Source organism: Planococcus citri, chromosome 5 (assembly GCF_950023065.1).
Source record: "Planococcus citri chromosome 5, ihPlaCitr1.1, whole genome shotgun sequence".
In the NCBI taxonomy this organism is placed as follows: domain Eukaryota; kingdom Metazoa; phylum Arthropoda; class Insecta; order Hemiptera; family Pseudococcidae; genus Planococcus; species Planococcus citri.
The window spans coordinates 6,717,473-6,740,712 of NC_088681.1; the positions used below are offsets into that span (position 1 = coordinate 6,717,473).

A 23,240-nucleotide genomic window follows, 5' to 3' on the forward strand; every position below is an offset into this window, starting at 1 on the left:
TAAAATACCATCATGTATTTCTTCCCGTATAAGTACATAGAAGCACATGCAAGTCGGATCGGTTAATTAGGCATTTAATCAGCGCCAATCTCTAAGAACAAACTTAATTTAAAAAATCCATCAAGTATCAAGTCTAGTTTTTTTCACATTTAAAAAAACAAAACAAACCAAATAAAAACAAACTCGAATCTTTACAAATTTATAGAGGTAGGTAGGTACTCAATTATTGATATTCAAGTACATTTAGACGATAATATGTGATTGGCTAGGGTGATCTTCCAGCGGAATTTGTTGCCGCAATGGGCACATTCAAAACGAGGGCCCTCCAATTGGATACGTTCGTGCCTTGCCTTATACCTCTGGAGACTAAATTGTTTGCTGCATACGCGGCATTTGAAGGGTTTCTCTCCAGTATGCGTCCGTTGGTGCTCAGTAACAGTGCTTTTTTGGGAAAATCTTTTGCCGCACGTTTGGCAAGAAAACGGTTTCTCACCGGAATGCACTCTCAGGTGCGTAATGAGATGATATTTTTTGGAAAATATTTTCCCGCAATTGTCGCACTCAAAACCAGGCCTTTTCACATGCACGCGTTCGTGCTTCAATTTACTGTCACTGTGGTTGAATCGTGCGTCACTAATGCTGCATTTGTAGGGTTTCGTATGCGTCCGTTGGTGCCTAGTAAGATGGTATTTCCGAGTGAAACGTTTGTTACACGTTTGGCATGAAAACGGTCTCACACCGGAATGTACTCTCAGGTGTCTAATGAGATGATATTTATCGAAAAATGTTTTTCCGCAATCGTCGCACTCAAAACCTGCTCCTTCCACATGCCTTCGTTCGTGCTCCAATTTACTGTAGTTGTGCTTGAATCGCGCGTCACAAATGCTGCATTTGAAGGATTTCTCTTCACTATGCGTCCGTTGGTGCCTAGTAAGATGGTCTTTCCGAATGAAACGTTTGCTACACGTTTGGCATGTAAACTGACTCGCACCGGAATGTACATTCAGGTGTCTAATGAGATTATGTTTATAGGGAAACTTTTTTCCGCAATCAGCACATTCGAAACGAGCTCCTTCCGTATGTACCCGTTCGTGCTCCAATTTAGTGTGATTGTACTTGAATCGTGCGTCACAAGTGCTGCATTTGTAGAGTTTCTTTTGACGATGTGTCAATCTATGCGCAATACAACGGCCTTTATCAGCAAATTGTTTGTCACAGACTTGGCAATGAAACGGCTTCGAATGTTCTCGTTCATGTCTTGTCCAATCACCTTCATAGGAAAACTTCGTACCACAAACATCGCAGCAGTAAGGCAATGGATTCTGCATCTGTACCTGTGCCTACAGGAAAAAAAATATCATAATATCGTAAATGACAGGTCCTTTTCTATTGAATAATACGTGTTACCAAGTAAGTAGTTATGCCCATAAATACCAAAACGAAGCATACGTAAGTATACAAGATGCGCAAAAATACCAAGCGCCTCAAGAAAAGGTACCTAGGTACAGTACATGTTTAATATTATATCCCTTAGAAGGGAAGGCTCAAAGAAGAATCATTTTTTAAAAAAAAAAGACGGATTTTTTGCTTCACCCAACTAAAATGACTTGTATTGAGAAATATAGTCGTTTCTAAAATCTAAAATTTGAGATTCTGCGTCTATCTATAAGCCAACCACACTAAAATCCAAGACCACTTGTAAGTAGTTTGTCATATGCCAATAGGAATTATACGCAGATCCATTCTCCCCTCCCTGTTCAATCCTCTGGGACAACTTTCATCTCAGAAGGGACATCTTAAGAACCTATTTCAAAGCAAACTTGGCAACAGAAAAATTGGCCTCATCAACAGAATGACGGCCACTTTGATTGACAGGTCAGCTAAAATTGCAGATTTTGCTTTCCAACAAAGACCTCGCACAAATTCCAAAATGAAACGTATGCATGGTGCGCAAAAATGCTGAGTAAGCACCATCATAAAAAGTTGCATGTTTAATATTATGCCCCTACAAAGAGAGCCTCAAATAAGACTGATTTTTGAAAAAAAATTGGAGGAGTTTTCGCTTTAGCCATTACACGACTTGTTTTGGGGAAAATGGCCTGTTCCAAAATATAGCATTTGAGATTCTGCGTCGATCTATGCCATTAGCCAACCGCACTAAAATCCAAGACCACTTGTAGTTCGTCATATGCTAATAGGAATAGATACATCCCCCCCCCCCCGTTGCCGATAATTATCATTAAGATGAATGTCTGTGTTGTAATACATAAATACACTCAGTGTCCGAAAAGTAGGTAATGAGGCGGTAAGTCGCCAGTTATCCACGAAGCTCTCAGAAGCTAGGTACTGCCAGGCCTCTAGTAGGTAGCTAGCACATGTGATGATCTTATACATGGAGATGTGCTTGTAAAAGTACATTGTAATGTGCAGAATCTATCTCCACATCAGCTGAAATCGCAGATTTTGCTTTCCAACATACGAGTAGAATTCACACAACATTTTTTGAACTGGACAGAGCTGGATCGAAAGAGCATGCAAAAATTCATCACCTGACGAAAATTTCAAGTGCTAAAGTGTACCTATTTTTCGAATTTTAAGTGAATTTTTGAAAGTCAAAAATGAGACAAAAATCAAAATTTTATCAAATTGAACTAGCGCGCCGAAATTTGAGATACCTATACTGTATTCTCGACCTGCAAAATCGATTAGAAATGGTTTCCGTACATTTTGAGCAAGAAACAGAAGAGGTCTGGATCAGCTACATACTTACAGGAACTGTATGGAGATGACACACGTCCGGCTCAAATGGAAGTTTCATCCACAGAGGAGGCACCACAAATCGAAATGTGGGAGCTGAGAAATGCGGTGAAGAGAGCCAGAAACCACAAAGCAGTGGGGGAAGATCTCATACCAGTAGACTTGATTAAACATCTAACACCTGAGTACGAAAAAGAGCTGCTGAAGATTATAAATGAGATATACGATGAAGGTACACTGCCTAAGGACTTCAAAGCAGTAAATTTTGTACCAATACCGAAGAAAAATAACTCGCAAAAATGCTCTGAATACAGAACCATCGCATTAATGAGCCATGCTCTAAAGCTACTGCTATCCATCATAAATGCCGGAATTGAAAAGAAGATAGATGAAAATCTAAGCGAAACACAATATGGCTTTGTAGCAAAAAAAGGGACGAGAGACGCAATCGCCCTGCTGAAAGTGATCATCCAAAGAGCACTGAATGCAAACAGGGAAATTATTGCTTGCTTCGTCGACTATGAAGAAGCATTTGATCGTGTCAACCATGAGAGGATGCTGGAGATCCTGAAGAAATACAATATCGATGACAAAGACCTGCGAATAATCAAGAACTTGTACTGGGAGCAGAGCGCAAACATCAAGTTTGGAACTGAGTACTCGGAGAATAGATGTGGTGTAAAGAGAGGTGTGAGACAAGGATGCCCCCTCTCACCTAGGCTGTTCAACGTGTACACAGAAGAAATAATGAGAGAAGTGCGAATCAAACAAACGCGATTCAAGATCAACGGCAAGAGAATAAATGAAATAAGCTACGCAGACGACAAAGTGATCCTTGCTGAAACAGAGGCGCAGATGTAGAAAATGATCAACCAAATCAACAGTGCTGGATTAAAATATGGAATGAAGATGAATGCAGGCAAGACCAAGGTGATGAGATTTACAAAAGGAGACTTCAAGGAGGTCAAAATCAACATTGGAACTCAAGAAATTGAAAATGTAAATCAGTTCAGATACCTTGGAGCGCTGATAAATAATGATGGTAGAGATCATAAAGAAATTAAATCACGGATTGGAATGGCAAAAAGCGCCTTTAACAACCTAGCCAATGTGCTGGGAAATCGAACGATGAGTCTAGCTCTGAGAAAGAGAATTATGCGATGCTACATATGGACCGTTCTGAAGTATTCTTGTGAAACATGGACCATGAGTGCAGAATGCGAGAAGAAAATATCTGCTTTTGAGATGTGGTGCTATCGAAGGCTACTACGGATCTCATGGAAGGACTTCGTCACCAACCAGGAAGTATTAGCAAGAATAGGAGAGGAGCGGAAAGTCGTAGTAGAAGATATAAAGAACAGAAAGCTAAAGTATCTAGCTCATAAAATACGAGAAAACGGTATTTTCATGCTAGTGGTACAGGGGAAAATTCAAGGAAGAACTACAAGAGGGAGGAAACAATCGGAGATGTTAACAACAAACTCACCGGCCAACTCTCCCTGTAAGACCCTGAAAGAAACTATCAGATACGCTAGAAACCGGCTGATATAGATGGAAGTATACGCTATCTCCTGTAAAGGAGCGCGACTACGACGACGACATTTTGAGCAATTCTGGAGCCTGCCGCAGATTTTTAAAACTTGAAATTGCCAAAAAATGTCATCAAATGGAGTTGGAATTTGTCAAAAATTTTGTCAACTCATTTAAAAGAAGAGCTCAATAAGCACACAATAATCCCTGATCACCAATTCGGATTCAGAGAAAATCACTCCTCAGTTGAGCAAGCACATAGAGTGACAGATGAAATCATTGCTTCTCTAGAAAGGAAAGAGGTCTGTGCTGCCTTCTTTCTCGACATTCAGCAGGCCTTTGACAAAGTGTGGCATCTGGGCCTCCTCTACAAAAGAAGGCAATCACTTCCCTATCAATTTTGCCTGTTTTTTCAATCCTATATACTTGAGTGAGAGAAAATTCATGGTGAAAATGGATAACGAGCTGTCCTCACTTTTCGAGATCAATGCTGGAGTACTTCAAGGCAGTATTTTGGGTCCTTATTTATATACGTTGTTCACTGCAGATATTCCCACCAGTGAGGAGACAGTCTTGCGCACATTTGCAGATGATACTGCAATTTTGAGCATGAGCAAATGCATAAAAGAAGCTACTCAGCAGATGCAGAATCATTTACAAGATATTGAAGCATGGTTACAAAGGTGGCGTATTGAAGTAAATCTCACCAAATCTACAAATATTACCTTAACAATGAAGAAATGCACTACTTTACCAGTTAGGCTGAATGGTACAGAGTTGCCAATTTAAAGAATCAGTTAAATACCTTGGTCTGCATTTTGATAGGACTATGACATGGTAAACTCATATTAAGACAAAGAGAAAGGAAATGGATTTGAAATTCAAGAGAATGCATTGGTTATTGGGTAGAAAATCCAAGTTTTCTCTGGAAAACAAACTTCTCTTATACAAATTCTTTATTAGACCGATTTGGACCTATGGCTGCCAGTTATGGGACACTGCCAAAGCCTCCAACATCGAAATAATCCAACAATTTCAAAATAAACCCCTGCGCTGTATTGTTGAAGCTCCATGGTTTGCAACGAATCAGTCCATTCACGATCATTGCAACATTGAAGCAGTCAAACCAATTATCACAAAAATTAGTGAAAAATATAAACTCAGGCTGGAAAGGTGTGAAAATATCAACGGTGTTATGCTATTGGACAACAGCACAACCATAAGAAGACTCCAAAGACAGCATGGGCTGGACTTGTAATTAAAGTGTTGCATCCAATGGGAGGTAGCTCAGATGTTATTTAATTATGTATATGTTCACTAAATTAATTAAGGCCCAAGGCCGTTGTAATTTTAAATTGTAAAATTAAAAAAAAAATTTTAAATGTCAAAAATAGGATGTAAACGGAATTTCATCTTTCAACCTCAAACTGAGGCAGAAAGGCAATTTTTCAAATTTTCTAAGATTGATCGAACGAATTCATTTCATAATCAGCTCAGACAATTTCAAAAATATGAGGTTAGGCAAATTGCATTTGATGAAATTTTGTGAAAATTTAAAGTTTCAAAAATCTGCCGCAGGCTCCAGGAATGCTCGAAATTGCTGAAAACCAAGTTCTATTGATTTGACAAGTTCAAAAATTTTGTATTGAGAGATTCTGTAATTCAAACTGATTTGCTTAGTAATCAATAGACTTTGAAAAAAAAAAACCAAATATAAAATATCATTCTGTATTTTTTCCTATATTATGTGAAGCTAAGGTGAGGCACAAGTCGGGTGTTAATGAGTACCTATTGCATTTACGCGACAATTTCTAAAAATAGACATCACTTAAGAAATCGGTCAAGTTTTAAGACAAGTTTTTCTCACCCTTAAAATAACAACGAAACAAGGATAAAACAAACATGAATCTGTACACATTCAGATTGGTATTCAATTATTGAAATTCAAGTACATTTAGATATATGATTGGCTAGGTTGCTCTTACGGCGGTATTTATTGCCGCAATGGGCACATTCAAAACGAGGGTCCTCATGGGAACGTTCGTGCCTTGCCTTATTCCCTTGGATACTAAATTGTTTGCTGCATATGCGGCATTTGAAGGGTTTCTCTCCAGTATGCGTTTGCTGGTGCCGAGTGAGATCGCTTTTTTGAGCAAAACTTTTGCTACACGATTGGCAAGAAAAAGGTTTCACACCGGAATGTAGTCTCTGGTGTTCAATGAGAGATTGTTTAAAGGAAAACTTTTTTCCGCAAACAGTGCACTCGAAACAAGCTCCTCGCATATGCACGCGTTCGTGCTCTAATTTTCTGCAACTGTACTTGAATCGTGCATCACAAATGCTGCATCTGTAGGGTTTCTTTTCACTATGTGACAATCCATGTCTAATAAACTTGCTTTTAAAAGCAAACTGTTTGTCACAGGCTTGGCACTGAAACGGCTTCGAATGTTTCCGCTGATGTCGTGATGAGTCCAGCATCTGTTCCTTAGCCTACAGGAAAAACAGATCATACATCGCCAATGATACATCGTTTTCTTTTGAATAATTGTGTTGCAAACTAGATGAATGAAAATACTGAGTAAGTTCCCTCAAAAAAGTTCTCAAGTTTAATAGCTGGCCATATATGACAAAAGAATTATTGCCCCTCACTCCTGCGATCCATTGGAACAAATTTTTCCTTGAATATTACATCCCAAGAAATACCTAATTATGGAAAATTCAAGTTTCAAGAATTTACTGGAGGCTTCAAGAATTTTCAAAAAACCGCTGGAGGCTCCAAAATAACATAAAATCTCCTTGAAGCCGACTTCATGGCGTATTGAAACTAGTTTACAGAATGGATTTCGAATATTCAACTTAATTTGAAGAAATTTTGAAAATTGAATTAGAACGTGGGAATTTGGGATACCTAAGTATATACCCGCCTTCGACCGGCAAAATCGATTGGAAACGGTTTCCATCCATTTTGAGCAGTTCTGAAGCCTGCCGCAGATTTTTGAAACTTGAAATTTTTGAAAATTTCATCAAAATGGAGTTGGAATTAATGTGAAAAATATAGTCCAGGAAAAATAGCATTCCATTGGGAAAAGTGAGATAGAAAGCTGAATCTTGGTATACTGGTCCATTTTTTTGTGCTGAACACGAATCCGATGAGTCCCCGGTCGTCCCTGCTGAGCGTTCTCCCCTATTGTGGATCTAAGCCCCCCTAAACCAGTTTTTTGCAATTTTCTCCCCCAAATTGCATTTTAGCGAAATATGAGGTTAGATACAAGAATCTACGTCAAATTTCCGATCTAATGATATATCAACTTCACTTCTACCCCCAAGGGGGGTGGAGCAGGAACCATTCAAATTTGAGAGGGTTTCTAAAAAACACAAAAGGGCTATCGGCGATACGTAAGCTCCCGAAAACTTCGCGCGAAGGCATGTTTGAAAACTTGTCTGATAGTTATGTCCAGAAAATCGCAAAATTGCAAACAAAATATAAATCAACTATTGAATTGGAAGATTCTGTAATTCACACGGATTTGCTTTTGGAGACTTCATTAATCAATAGACCTTGAAAAATAGAATAAACGCCGAACATAAAATACCATCGTGTATTTTTTCCCATATAAATGGAACCACTAGTCAGGTGTGAATGCCATTTACGCGTCAATCTCTAAGAATAAACAAATTTGAATCTGTACACATTTAGATAGGTAGGTAGTGAATTACGGAAAATCAGGTACATTTGGATGATATGTGATTAGCTAAGTCTAGCTTCTGGCGGTATTTGTTTCCACAATGGGCACACTCAAAACGAGGGCCCTCCACATGGGTACGTTCGTGCCTTGCCTTACTACCTTGCTGACTGAATTGTTGGTTGCATATGCGGCATTTGAAGGGTTTCTCTTTACTATGCGTCCGATGGTGCTTAGTAAGACTGCTTTTTTGAGCAAAACTTTTACTACACAATTTGCAAGAAAACGGTTTCACACCGGAATGTACACTCCGGTGTTTAATGAGAGATCCTTTAGAGGATAACTTTTTTCCGCAATCAAAGCACTCAAAACCAGGTCTTGCCACATGTACTCGTTCGTGGTTTAATTTATTGTAATTGTACACGAATCGTGCATCACAAATGCGGCATTTGTAGCGTTTCTTTTCACTATGTGACAATCCATGTGCAATTAAATCGCTTTCATCGGCGAACTGTTTGTCACAGCTTTGGCAGTGAAACGGCTTCGAATGTTCTTGCTGATGTCTTGACCAATCACGTTGACAGGAAAACTTTGTACCGCAAATATTGCAGCAGTAAGTCAATGAATTCTCCATATGTTCCTCTGCCTGCAGGAATAAAAGACCATATCGCAAATTGAGACGTTCTTTTCTTCTAAATAATTGAGTTTCCTACTAGTTAAGCCCTATAAATATCCCAATAAAACATAAAAGTTATATGTTTGATATTTAGTTTGGTAACACAGTCACTACTTCACTACTGAATAACAGTAGTGATAGCTCACTATTGGTCCTTAGATTAGGGTGGTGACAATGCATGTACAGATTCATGTTGTGGTATAGGTTTTGATTGTGGGAATCATAGAAGGGGATTTTTAATGAGATTTGACGTGTAGGAATCGGATAGGTAAATAAAATAGGAAGCGCATCGGAATTTCAGGGAAGTAGGATCGTTACAGGAATTGAAAAAGGAACCTGCCTAACCACATAAATATAAATATCAAAAAGAACTCGTTTCTCATACTCGAAAATCTAGGGAATATTTACAGAGATAGGTATCAACCTACCTAATCGAAAAAGCTAAAGGTTTGGGATAATATCCCTTTTGGAATTCTAATTAATACAAATAGAAATACTAATTATAAAATTAAGGCGGAAAATTAAATATGTATTCTAAACCATTCGATCAATCCATTGATCACTTTGATTATAAAATTCTAACTTGATGAGTTCATACATGAACTATATAAATTATCTAATGAGATCTTTACCTTGACCTATATAATAAGAATATTTGAGACACCAGCCATTTACCTTGACTATGTTGTAGACCCAAACTCTTTATTGAGGAAGAGAAATTCACACCATTATGCCACAGAAGATGAACAAGTCATCTCTGGGCCGGCACACCAGACTCTTCGACTGTTTATTCCATTTTATCACTCATATTTGAATATTAAAATTGAGAATTCGTAATTCGCGAAATAAATAACTCGAAAATTCAATTCAAATTAACCCATTATAATATCATGGAAATATTACAATTGAAACATTACAAAACTTGTAAAAAATTACTCGAATGCGCGAACGCAGAAAAAACCGTTCTAATCTATTCGAATATACATACATAATAATCTATAACTAGTTTAGGTAGGTTCCTACCTAAACGTCCGATGCGATCTTTTTTCCCCATTCTCACGACTTTCAACATCCATCCAAACAGATCAGAAATGACGTAGAGATTATCTAATCTCAGATTAGAAGGCAAATACCAATTACCTATACGTCAACGTTGCCAACATCATGGAATACCTATCCTACTTTCAAGAGTAAAACACGTATCCTACATACACGAAAAAATGGTAATTTCATCAAAAAGTAAATTGTGTGTGGTGTCAGCATATTGGTACTTTTTCTACCGATTTCTGTACATCTACATCATCCAGAAGAGTCGGCCCTGCATCATCTTAAAAAACATTTTAAATCGAATTTGCAAAAAAAAAAAAAAAAAAGGTTGGACTCACTAGCAAAATGATGACTATTTTGATTCACAGGTCAACTTGCATTCCAAATTTGAAAGACTGGGATATGCTGATTTTGAAAAAAAAAAAAAAAAAACTTATCAACCACAAAGGTACACAAAGTAGATAGGTACCAGAAAGCTTCAAAACTACTTGAAACCACCCGCAGTCGACTTCATAGCGGTTTTCAGGAAGAATTTCGGCAGTTTAACTCCATTCGATGAAATTTTGTGGAAATTTAAAGTTTCGAAAATAGTCTGGAGGCTCTAGGAGTTGAAAAAAACCTGACACTGCATTTTGATGAGCTTCAAGAATTTTCAAAAATTTTCCAGAGGCTCCAAAAAAACTACTCAACTCAGTAAAATGGGATATATCCAAAATTCCAACTTCTTCGGTCAATTCGATAAAATTTTGATTTTCTTTTCTTATTTTTGGCCTGATTTTCAAAAATTCACCAAAAATTTAAAAAATGCAATTTAGCTCTTGAAATGTTGACTGGTGATAAATTCCTATCTTGGAGATCAAAATTTTTGATTTCGTATGACCTTAAAATCAAAATAACCGCCAGCATTTTGTTAGTGAGGCTAATTTTTTTGGCAAGATTCTGCTGTATGCTCCAGAACTGCTCAAAATGGTTGGAAACAGTTTTTTCATCGATATGGCAGGACGTAAATAGGACATCGCCCAAATTTCAGCTTTCCAGGTAAATTTGGTAAAATTTTGATATTTTTCTCATTTTTGAGTTGATTTTCAAAAATTGACAAAAAATCAAAAAAAAATATTTTGTAACTCGGAATTTTGGTTGGTGATAAATTTTTGCATGCTACTCCGATCTAACTCTGCTCAGTTCTAGAAATTTCGTGCAAGGCGCAAACATTCAAGAAAATGAATCGACTATGGCGTTAACCGATTCTTTAATTAACTTTGATTAGAATTTGATAACGCTTCATTAATCGAAGGAATTTGAAAAAAAAAAACACCAAACATGAAATACCCTTGTGTATTTTTTCCCATATAAACTGAAGGACAACTTGGGCGTCAGTAAGGCATTTACGCACTTATCTCTAAAAATAAACCGAATTTAAGAAATCGGTCAAGTATCAAGTCAAGTTTTTTTCAAGTTGATGAAAAAAAAAAAACAAAAACTAAGGAAAAACAAATTTGAATCTTCACGCATTTAGAAAGGTATCTAGTCAATTATTGATATTTATGTACATTCAGACATGTGACTGGCTAAGGTGCACTTGCTGGTGAATTTGTTGCCGCAATGGGCACACTCAAAACGAGGGCCCTCCACATGCAAACGTTCATGCTGTGCCCTATTCCCTTGCTGTCTGAATTGTTGGTTGCATATGCGGCATATGAAGGGCTTCTCTTTAGTATGCGTCCGTTGGTGATCAGTAAGATGATGTTTTCGAGTAAAACTTCTGCTACACGTTTGACAAGAAAATGGTTTCACACCAGAATGTAGTTTCAGGTGTGTAAAGAGATTACTTTTACTGGAAAACTTTTTTCCGCAATCAGGGCACTCGAAACAAGCTCTATCCACATGCCTGCGTTCGTGTGTCAATTTATTGCTATTGTACTTGAATCGTGCGTCACAAATCCGGCATTTGTAGGGTTTCTTTTCACTATGTGTCAATCCGTGTGCAATTAAATCGCTTTTGGAAGCAAACTGTTTGTCGCAGACTTGGCAGTGAAACGGCTTCGAATGTTCTCGCTGCTGGTGTCTTGTCCAATCACATTTGTAGGAAAACTTTGTACCACAAATATCGCAGCAGTAAGGCAATGAATCCTGTATCTGTTCCTCTGCCTACAGGACAAAAGATCATATCGCAAATAAGACGTTCTTTTCTTCAAAATAATTGAGTTGCCAACTAGTTATGCCCTATACGAATACCGAAATAAAACATTTATACAGAGCATGAGAGTACCCATTAATACAGAGTACTCCCAAAAAAGGTTCATGTTCATGTTTAATATTTAGTTTGGTGACACAGTCACTAGTGAATATAACAGTCATGATAGCTCACAATTGGTCGTTCGATTAGGGAGATGAAAATGCATATCTATATTTCACGTTGCCAACATGTATTTTTGACAACAAAAAAAAACTATGACCCTGTAGACCATGGAATATCCTGCTTATTTTTACGATGAAAAAACATATCCTACACACTCGAAGAAATGTTCATTTCATCAAAAAGTAAATTTTGTGGTGGCGTCATATTGGCCCTGTTTCTACCTATTTCTGTACATCTACATCATCTTAAAAAACATTTTAAAGCAAACTCGCCAAAAAAAAAAAAAAAAAATTGCAGAGTTTGCTTTCCAAATTCCAAAATAGGATTCCCACAAAATTTTTGCAACTGGACAAAGCTAGATAGAAAGAGCATTGGAAAATTTATCATCAGCCAAAATTTTCGATTTTGATTTTTTCTCATTTTTAGCCTAAATTTGATTTTCAAAAATTCACAAAAAATCGAAAAATGCAATGCAATTGAAATTTTGGTGGGTGATAAATTTTGGCATGCTTTTTCAACCTAGCATTGTCCAGTTCAAAAAATTTCGTGCGAGTCCTATGTTGGAAAGAAAAATCTGCGATTTTGGCTGACCTGTCAACCAAAATAGACGCCATTCTGTTAGTAGGGACAACTTTTTTTTTTAGCAAGTTTGCTTTGAAATATGCCTCAGGATGTACCACTTGGGAAAAAAATTCGTGTCAGAGGATCGGAGGGTGAATTATCCCTAGTGTCATACACTGGTCTATGAAAAAACATTTCACGATTTTACTACCTGTACCTACCTATCATCTATATTTTTCGATGTTAGTAAAAGTCGCTGCAGCTGCACTCTAAAAGTCAGACAAATCACGAAACTTGATACTTTTGAAGGAAGAGTAGGAGTGCTAAGGGGATATTTGCGCCATAATACATAATATCGATTGACATTGTTACAAAAAATATTTTCTCTATTAATGCGTAAACTCCAGACAATTTGGGTGAAATTGGCATTTTGCGTGAAGTAATTTTTGAAAACTTCACTGATTGTCTAGAAAATCGCAGAAAATCGCAGAAAATCAAAAAAATAAATCGAATATCGAAATGAGAGATTCTGTAATTCACTCAGATTTGATTGTGCTGACTTAATTAATCGATAGACGTTGAAAAAGGAACAAAAACGCCGAACGTTGAATACCATCGTGTATTTTTACCACTATTATGTAAGTTGAAGCACAAGTCCGATGTCAATAGGCATTTAGGCGCAAATTTCTAAGAATAAACTGAATTTAAGAAATCGCTCAACTATCAAGTCGAGTGTTTTTCACGTCGATAAAAAAAACAAAACAAAGAAAAAACAAATTTGATTCGATACACATTCAGATAGGTATTCAATTAATGAAATTTCAGTACACATTTAGATGCTATGTGATTGGCTAAGGTGCGCTTACTGAGGAATTTGTTGCCGCAATGGGCACACTCAAAACGAGAGCCTTCCACATGGGTACGTTCGTGTGTTGCCCTATTGCTGGTATGCTTGAATTGTTGCTTGCATATGCGGCATTTGAAGAGTTTATCTTCACTATGCGTCCGTTGGTGCTGAGTAAGATTGCATTTTTGAGCAAAACTTTTGCTACACTTTTGACAAGAAAACGGTTTCACACCGGAATGTACTCTCCGGTGTGTAATCAGATAATGTTTATAAGAAAACTTTTTTCCGCAATCAGGGCACTGGAAACAAGCTCCTTCCCTATGCACCCGTTCATGTGTCAATTTATTGCTATTGTACTTGAATCGTGCGTCACAAATCCGGCATTTGTAGGGTTTCTTTTCACTATGTGTCAATCCGTGTGCAATTAAATCGCTTTTGGAAGCAAACTGTTTGTTACAGATTTGGCAGTGGAACGGCTTCGTAATTGTATGTTCTCGCTGATGTCTTGTCCAATCAAGTTTATGGGAAAACTTCGTACCACAAATATCGCAGCAGTAAGGCAATGAATCCTGCATCTGTTCCTCTGCCTACAGAAAAAAAAGATCATATCGCAAATGACACGTCGTCGTTTTCTCTTGAATAATTGTGTTGCCTTACTAATAATTATGCCCCATAAACACCAAAACGAAGTACATACATACAGAGTGCGCAGAAATACTGAGTAAGTACCTCCTTGAAAAGTTTTATGTTTAACATGCATTTCGGTTGGTCGCAGTAAATAATAATGATAGCACATGATTGGTCGTTGGATTGGGGTGATAACATTCCACCCATCGTATGCATCTATGTCATATTGTCTTGTTCAAAGAATTTCTTGCCAGTCCAATGTTGAAAAGCAATATCTGCGATGTCGGCTCTTTTTTTTCAATTCTGCATTAAAATTGTTCCTTAGGATGATCCTCTTCAAGAAAAAAGTTGGTCCAATATCGGTGAAGGGGGGGGGGGGGGTTGCAATTTTTCCTATTGTCATACGCGGGATTGCTAGGTAGGAGGGTTTTACTGAGTAGCTGAAAATTTGAAAATCACAAATCGAGGAGCTGAGAATCAAAACTCACATTTGCCACCATAAACGATTTTGAGAAAAACGCGAAAAACTGAGTTAGTAGTGTTGCCAGTTGAAAAAACTTATAATACCAAAATGAATCGTTAGATAGCGCTACTAGCACACGATTCCGTGCGTTGGCTGATTTTCACCTAGCTCCCTTCTGCTTTAATATCCAGACAAAGAATGGCAAATGTGAGTTTTGACTCCAAGATTTGCGATCAATAAATTTTTTTTCACTGTTTTAATTACAACGATAGGGAAAAGTTTGATAACAAGCTGAATTTTGGTACTCGGGGGTTTTTTGATACGCTGAACACGAATTTGGAGTGTCCAGGTGAATCCGGTGTACGCTTCCCCCTTTTTTGTGGACCTTAGGCCCCCAAATTTGTTTTTTTGCGTTCAAGTCCGAAAATATGCAATTTTATGCAAAATTTATGTTTTTTGGGTCGCAGAATACGAATTTGACAATATTTTTTTTGTAGGGGTGGGGGATGAGGGGGTTAGGGGGCGAGAAATTCAAAATTTGACTATAATGATGTGTGATATGTCGAAATGTATGTTTTTGAGGGTGTAGATCACGAATTTGACAATATTTTTTTCGTAGGGGTCAGTGGTGGGGGCTGAGGGGTGAAAATGGTTAAAAATTCAAAATTTGACTATAATGATGTGTGACATGTCGAAATGTATGTTTTCGTGGTTGTAGATCACGAATTTGACAATATTTTTTTCGTAAGGGTTAATGGTGGGGGATGAAGGGGGTGAAAAATTCAAAATTTGACCATAATGATGTGTGATATGTCGAAATGTATGTTTTTGAGGGTGTAGATCACGAATTTAACAATATTTTTTTCGTAGGGGTGAATTGTGGGGGATGAAGGGGGTGAAAACGGTGAAAAATTCAAAATTTGACCATAATGATGTGTGATATGTCAAAATGTATGTTTTTGAAGGTGTAGAAAAGGTGAAGGGTGGGGGATGGAGAATTTTCTATTGGAGAGCCGTTAAAGTCCCTGGAAGAAAAAATTTGTAACATTTAAACAAAATTCACCATGATTTTTCACTATAATTGACTGTTGTGGTTGCCGGGGCATTCGGGGGCAAAAATGGCAAATGACATCTTAAAATACACTATCTGAAGTACTAGCCCCTGGGATTTCCCGTGCATCTACGTGCAAAAATTTGTTCTATTCCTATTTATGTAGCAGGAGCGCTATTCCCGAAATTTCGTTATCCACTTTACGATATTTACACGCGTTACATAATGCACATAACTTTAGGTAGACACGTTATTTACCCCTTATACCGTTACTTTATCCACTTTATGTCACTTACGAATGCTACAACAAATTTTCGCAAGGATAGTTGTGCAACGTTTCTTATCAATTGATAAATGAATTTTCATTGATTTTAGCCAATTATATTACGATTTCGCTGATAAAAATCACGATGGCGCGGTAATATGCGGCTATTAAATGCGGTCTACTGTAATTTTTGGAAATCCATAACTTAACTTTTTTAACAGTGTGTTCTTTAAATAACGTGACTACCTAAAGTTATGTGCGTTATGTAAAGCGCGTAAATATCGTAAAGTGGATAACGAAATTTCGGGAATAGCGCTCCAGAGTAGGCAAAACACGGCGTTTTAACGTAAATTAAAACTCTATAATGACTTTATAACAACTAAAATTGAGTAAATTGATGAAAATTACTCACTTTCAGTTGAATTATTCATACTTGGTACATTTCGACATATCACACATCATTATAGTCAAATTTTGAATTGTTCACCGTTTTCACCCCCTTCATCCCACAATTCACCCCTACGAAAAAAATATTGTTAAATTCGTGATCTACACCCTCAAAAACATACATTTCGACATATCACACATCATTATAGTCAAATTTTGAATTTCTCGCCCCCTAACCCCCTCATCCCCCACCCCTACAAAAAAAATATTGTCAAATTCGTATTCTGCGACCCAAAAAACATAAGGGAGGATACCATTGTACCATTTTTTTAGGGTTCATTGTATGTTTTTGAATTACGCCCGTTTTGAGGGTGCTCACAGTCCACTGTGCACCCCTACTTTGAGTGACCATAGGTCCACCCCCTTTGGCGACGTGGAATAGTAAAACGAAATCAATGTGAAGCATTTTGCATAAAATTGCATATTTCCGGACCTGAACGCATAAAAACAAATTTGGGGGCTTAAGGTCCACAAAAAAGGGGGAAGCGTACACCGGATTCACCTGGACACCCCAAATTCGTGTTCAGCGTATCAAAAAACCCCCGTATACCAAAATTCAGCTTGTTATCAAACTTTTCCCTATGGAATTTTGCAAACAAAACTAAGTTTTGATTCTAACCCTTGGTTTTGAAAGTGAATTTCACACCAAAATGACTTTGATCCAAAAAAACCGAATATGTCACATTATAGAGTGTAAAACAGTATATCCAAATCTGCCATAAAACGGTATTTTTTTTTTTTGGCAAATGTGAGTTTTGATTCTCAGCTCCTCGACATATTCTCAAATAAATTGGTGTTTTGAAATGTTCTTCTCCCCAAATGTTTCGCATAGAATAAGTACCTACCTACTCGTATGCTAAAACATCGAAAGATACCCAAAGATAGTAGTTTCTGAAACTGAGAAAATATTTCGAAACACATTGGTGCCAATTTTTTGGTGAATATTACCAATTTCAAAAATCGAGATGAGCAACTAAAAACTTATCAAATTCAAAATTTTTTCTGTTTTTAGAAATTAGCAGTAATGGCCAAAAATTACATATTCAGTACGAGCTTTGGCTTGACGAATGTGAAATATTTCAAAAAACAACTTTTCAAAACACGAATTCACTCGAAAATACGAGATTAGTAAATTTCCATTATTCCCATCCCTCAGTAGAACCCTGAAAGTGGTCTGGAGAATATTCGATGGAATTGGCTCGTAGATTTACGCGGAATCTTAAATAATACACAAACACAATTAATGCTATCTTTACACTTTTGTAACTGGGCCATTCTTCTTAAAAAACAAAGGTTGGTAGGAGCTAGAGCGAAAAAAATCGTGGAAACGTCCCCTTTTCGAGGATCCATATCTATCCTCCAAGAGCACCTCCAGTGCTAAAATTTTTTCCGAGCAACTTTCAACTTCAAATACACGTCTTCACAATAATTTTGATCGAAATCCTCTTGCATTTTTTTTTTCACCATTACCCTAATGTAGTATATTGGCGTACTAACCTTGTTTGAAACATTGCTGGAGTTTCGCGTTGGCTTTTTTACGCTTGGGAGATGTTTTTTCTGTTTTGCAGATCGAGTAATACGACCTTGACCGGAGTTTTCTTGATTTTTTGAGCATCCTGCTCGCGCCTCTGCGTTACGACGACTCTCAAACGACTTTTCTGAGGAAGGAATGGTAGAATTTGGAGATTGACTATCTTCGTCAGAATTTTCCGGTTCCGGAGGCGTTACTGAAAAATAAAAATTGTAATTTAAAAGGAGGTAGGTAGGTACGTTTTCTTTTGAAGAATGAAAAAATCATTTATTTTTTATAGAATTTTGTTTATCCCTCAATTTTAAAATATTCGTACTCTTATACTCACCAAGTGAGTAGTCACATTCAAAAAATTAAAAAAAAACAATAAAAAAATGCCGAAAAATTGAATTTTAAAAAAATGACCAACTGGGTAGTAGGTACTAACCTTTTTCGAAATGTTGCGCAGGTGGATCCTCTGTACTGCCAGGACTACTATTCGAATTTTCTGAAGACGTAGTCAAAGGGTAGCGATTATTTTCAGTTACACTTCTGGAAGTTTCTGCGTTCGTTACTGAAAAAAAATACACGTATAAGCCCAACAGTGTGTTGTGTTTCTTCTCGTGAGTCATGACAGCATAATAATAATTCTAAATACATAGGTACGTATAATTTCTGACTCACCTTTTATGGAAAATGGTTTAAGGATTGCCTTCGCATTTTGAAGACGGTCGGTAGATATTTCTCGGGGAGAAACGGTCGAATTTACAGAGTGATTATCTTCGGCAATCTTTTCGGTAGGTTCATCGAGCATAACTGAAAATACAAAAATACAGACATTTATCCACTCAGAATTGTTTATTTTTGTCTTACAGTACGACATAATGCCAATAGGGATAATTACTCCTCCCCCTCCAGTGCTCTGGGAAAACTTTTCTCTTGAAAGGTAACATCTTAAAGGAATATTTTTAAAAAATACTTGCAAAAAAATTTAACCTTACAAACAAAATGGCGACTATTATGACTGACAGGTCAGCCGAAAGCAGGGATTCTGCTTCCGAATACTTATAACACTCGCAAGAAAACCACCAGCCAAAATTTCAAGTGCTGCAGCGCTTTTTTCGATTTTTAATGAATTTTTGAAAATCAAATTTAGGCCAGAAATGAGAAAAAAAATCAAAATTTTACCAACTTGACCAAGAGAGCTGAACTTTGAGATATACTCTATTTCCAATCGATCAAATCAATTGGAAACGGTTTCAAACTGGTTTGAGCAGTTTTGGCGCCTCCAGCAATTTCTGAAACTTCAAATTTCCACAAAATTCCATTAAATGAAATTTGAAATCTGAAATTCACACTGCACTCCAACTTAAACACGCCATTAAGTCGACTGCTGGTGAGTTTGAGTCATTTTTTAGCCTCCAACGACTTTTGAACATTTTTTGGAGCCCCCTGAAGATTTCTGAGCCTCGGAATTTCCACAAAATTTCATCAAAAAATGCAGTTTGAAAGCAGAAACTTTTTTGGATTTCCAACTCCATTTGATGAAATTCTATAGAAATTACATGTTTCAAAAATCTACTGGAGGCTCCAGTAGTTTTCGAAAAGTCACCGGAGGCTGCAAAACGACTTGAAATCCACCTGCAGTCGACGTCATAGTGTACTAGAATAAGTTTTTCGAGCATTAAAAAATCTGCTGGAGGCTCCAGTAATTTAAAAAAAGTCGCTGGGGGCTTCACAGTATACTAAAATAAGTTCACAGAATGAATTTCGTTTTTCCAACTGCTTGTGACAAAATTTTGTGGAAATTTCAAGTTTCAAAAATCCGCTGGAGGCTCTAGAACTGCTAAAAAATAATTTGAAACCGTTTCCAATGGATTCGGCAGGTCAAAAATAGGATTTTTAGCTCTGTTAAGTAAAATTTTATGGAAATTTCGAGGATTAAAAAATCTGCTGGAGGCTCCAGTAATTTAAAAAAAGTCGCTGGAGGCTCCAAAATAACTTGAAATCTACATGTAATCGACTTCTTAGCTTATTGAAATAAGTTTTCGGAATGAATTTCAGCTTTTCAACTGCTTGTGATGAAATAATTTCAAAAATCCGCTGGAGGCTCCAGAACTGCTAAAAAAAAATAATTTTAAATCGTTTCTAATCGATTCGGAAGATCAAAAATAACATTTCTAGCTCTGTTTAAGTGTTGAGTAAAATTTTATGGAAATTTAGAGTATTAAAAAATCTGCTGGAGGCTCCAGTAGTTTAAAAAAAGTCGCTGGAGGCTCCAAAACAACTTGAAATGTATCTGTAGTCGACTTCAGTGTATTGAAATTACATAGTTTATTACAGAATGAATTTCAGCCTCCCGACCACTTGTGATAGGTAAAATTTTGTTTGTGGAATTTTCAAGTTTCAAAAATCCGCTGGAGACTCCAGAACTGCTCAAAATAGTTTGAAATCGTTACCAATCGATTCGGCAGAACAAAAATAGGGCATTTGTCAAATTTTAGCTTTCTAGGTCAATTTGGTGAAATTTTAATTTTTTTCCCTCAGTTTTGGTTTTTTGATTTTTTTAAATTCGTCAAAAATCGAAAAATGCACTTTTGCACATGGAATTTTGGCTGGTGATAAATTTTTACATGCTCTTTCAATCTGTCTTTATCTAGCTCAAAAAATTTCGTGCGGGTCCTATGTTGGAAAAAAATCTACGATTTCGGCTGATTTGTCAATTAAAATAGCCATGATTTTGTTAATAAGACCAACTTTTTTAAAAGACCATTTGCTTTAAAATGTCCCTTAGGATGCCCCCATATTTTCCACAAACTAACGTAATTACTACAAACCTTCTTCGGTAAATAGTTCAGGTTTTACTTCTACTTTCTGAGGATCGTCGATCGATATTTCTAAGGAAGGCATACTCGAATCTGAAGTGTAACCATCTTCGGTAACCTGTTCGGCAGATCCTACGAGCGTATCTGAAAAACAGAGTTCAAAGTTGTTTATTTCTCGAATAAGGAAGTATTTACTGAATCTTATTTTCCCAGTCAGTTAAAAATGATTGAATCAAATAACAAATGAGCTATCTCTTTTCTCTTTTCATTTTCCAACAATTAATTTTTATTAAAAATAATACGTTCTGAAGATCTGAACTAATACTAAATATCTACTGACCTTTCACAGAACGTTGATCAGTTCGTGCTTCTTTATTACAAAGATCGTTCCTCGAATTTTCAGTGGAAGCGTTAATCGATGAAGTCAAGTTTTGAATATCTTTCGCAACATTTCCGGCAGTATTTGCTCGTGTAACTAAAAAATAAAAAAAAAGGAACAGAAAATTAAAGTAAAAATTATCGAATATGTTTTTTTTACTGAAAATAACGAGACATTTTATAGAAAAAAATAAATGTAATAAGAACTACGATGATACTAACCGAAGCACTCTTCAACCTGTTGCTTGATTTCATTTTTAATGTTAGCAACAGTATCTTCGAGACTAGAACATCGTATTTTTAATCTGAAGATATCGGTTCGTAAATTTTTCTCTAATATTTGAAACTTTCCAAGTTTCGCGGTTTTCTTCGATGTCGATTTCGCTGCATTAGGAGGAATGGTGTTCTGATTATTCGTAATATCTTTAAAATTCCTGCACGATCGTTTATTACGAGCATCGGCGGTGGTAGTGTTTCCTAAATCAAAACCAAAATCATCAAATTATATCGCGGTTATCGAAGATGACGAGTAGGTATGATAATAATAATGTTATTCTACTTCGAAAGTCCGAGCTGCACGTGGTATTTTGCGATGCATTTTTACTCAATGTTGGCTTTGGTCGTAACGTTGGGATACCAGTCGGCTTCAATACTCTACGTTTCGTCGAGATTTGGTAGTCTTCAGGTTTGAAATGCACATCACAAAGGCGAAAATGTGGTTTTATTTTATCTAAACTAATATCACAAAACTTCGCCCACTGCTTTCGAATATCAATATCAATCGGGAAACTAGAATTGAAAAATTGAAGCAAATCAGGATGACAAATCAATACAGGCACACAACTTAACTACTCATCTAATACGCAATAACTACCTGAAAAATTCGTACGCTGAGATATATCCGCATGCGAAGCATAGGTCTTCATTTTTCGTACATTGCTCTTCGTCTTCGGTATCGCTTTGAATTTCGTAAGGCTCGTTGCTATTACAAAATAATAACAACAGATTAGGAACAAAAAATGTAAAAATGCAATCGTTTTTCAAGCTTGTTGCCTTACTTTTCTTGATCAGACGGATAAACATCACTTTCGATCTTACAGGATATATTATTTTGAAATTGGTTCGAGGTAACATGATCACTGGAAGTTCCAAGAATGCCTTGTCCGGATTTCTTTTTAGAAAAACTATCAAATAAATGCATATTGTTAACGCACGTGTCGATATAGCTATTTAAGGGGGTTTCATCACAACTGTCTTTTCTTTTTCGCGACATTATTATTCAAATTGCAATACACGATCTCTTCGTTTAAAAAAGTAACAAACTGTTGCATGAATTGACGAAGTTGATAGTTGAACACTGAAAACCACTTTTATCTTTTATCATTACAATTTACGTTTGCCGGGTTCGCGCCGAGAAGTGAGAAGAGAAAGAGATACAAGGTGAGGAGATGTGCCTTGTGCCGGTTGTGCGCTTTGTTTTTCGCAGTACACTAGCGCTCCGGAGATCGCCGTTTTAACTAAGAACATTTCAGAAACCGAAACGGAATTCGAAAAAAATCAAAAAAAAAATTCACTATGACTGGTTGACTGCAACGATTTTTTGAAGTGATAGGTCAATTTTAAAAGTTTGATAGTATATAGCAAACTAGCAAAGTACCTATGAACTAAGTGGTACCACCTCTTGTGTTAGAATGGCCAAGTATTAGAATGGTCAAGTTGTAGAATAAGAGGGAAAAAAAGGGAAAAATATTTTTGTTGCCAACCCACTTTGTTTGGAGAAGAAAATTTTGTAAAATAATTAAAATGAAAAGTAAAGCCCAAGTATTAGAATGGTCAAGTTGTAGAATAGTCAAGTATTAGAATGGTCAAGTATTTGAAAAATAGGGGGAAAAGAGCAATCTGTTATAAGAGGATGAGGAAGTGGTACTTAGACTTAGTACTTTTTTGGATAATAGGGTACAAGGGTAGCCGTTTTCAGGGTTGGGGGGCGCTGTGTCCGCTCACCTCGGCTTCGCCTCGGTTGCGCGGGTCGCTTTGTTGTTCATACTATGTCTGTGAACTTCCCTCGGCCTTCGGCCTCGGTGAGTACAGTTTTTTAGAAACTACCGCAGGTACTGTCTACATACACGGTAATGTCCAGCCTCCGTCTGAACTCACCAAGGGGAGTAATGCTCATTGAATGAAATATAAATTTTAAACGGCTCGGCTTCGCCT

The 23,240-nt window shown here is 36.9% G+C and overlaps 1 protein-coding gene across 6 annotated transcripts; it reads right to left on the reverse strand.

Annotated features, from left to right (window-relative positions):
* LOC135849081 (zinc finger protein 567-like) lies at positions 1–22,548 on the reverse strand. Of its 6 annotated transcripts, none has more exons than XM_065369239.1 (10): positions 22,085–22,548; positions 21,901–22,008; positions 21,586–21,815; positions 21,249–21,503; positions 20,989–21,123; positions 20,661–20,792; positions 18,508–18,639; positions 18,272–18,397; positions 17,811–18,040; positions 1–1,340 (listed from the first exon to the last, which is right to left on the reverse strand). In XM_065369239.1, exons 1-10 carry the CDS (start codon positions 22,297–22,299, stop codon positions 234–236), a joined length of 2,670 nt encoding a protein of 889 aa, XP_065225311.1. In that variant the 5' UTR covers positions 22,300–22,548; the 3' UTR covers positions 1–233. The 6 variants fall into 6 exon arrangements, with proteins under 6 accessions (XP_065225311.1, XP_065225315.1, XP_065225314.1 ...); XM_065369243.1 differs by lacking the exon at positions 1–1,340 and adding an exon at positions 6,000–6,777 and having other exon boundaries at positions 22,085–22,546; XM_065369242.1 differs by lacking the exon at positions 1–1,340 and adding an exon at positions 7,912–8,616.
* Positions 22,549–23,240: the final 692 nt, after the last annotated feature.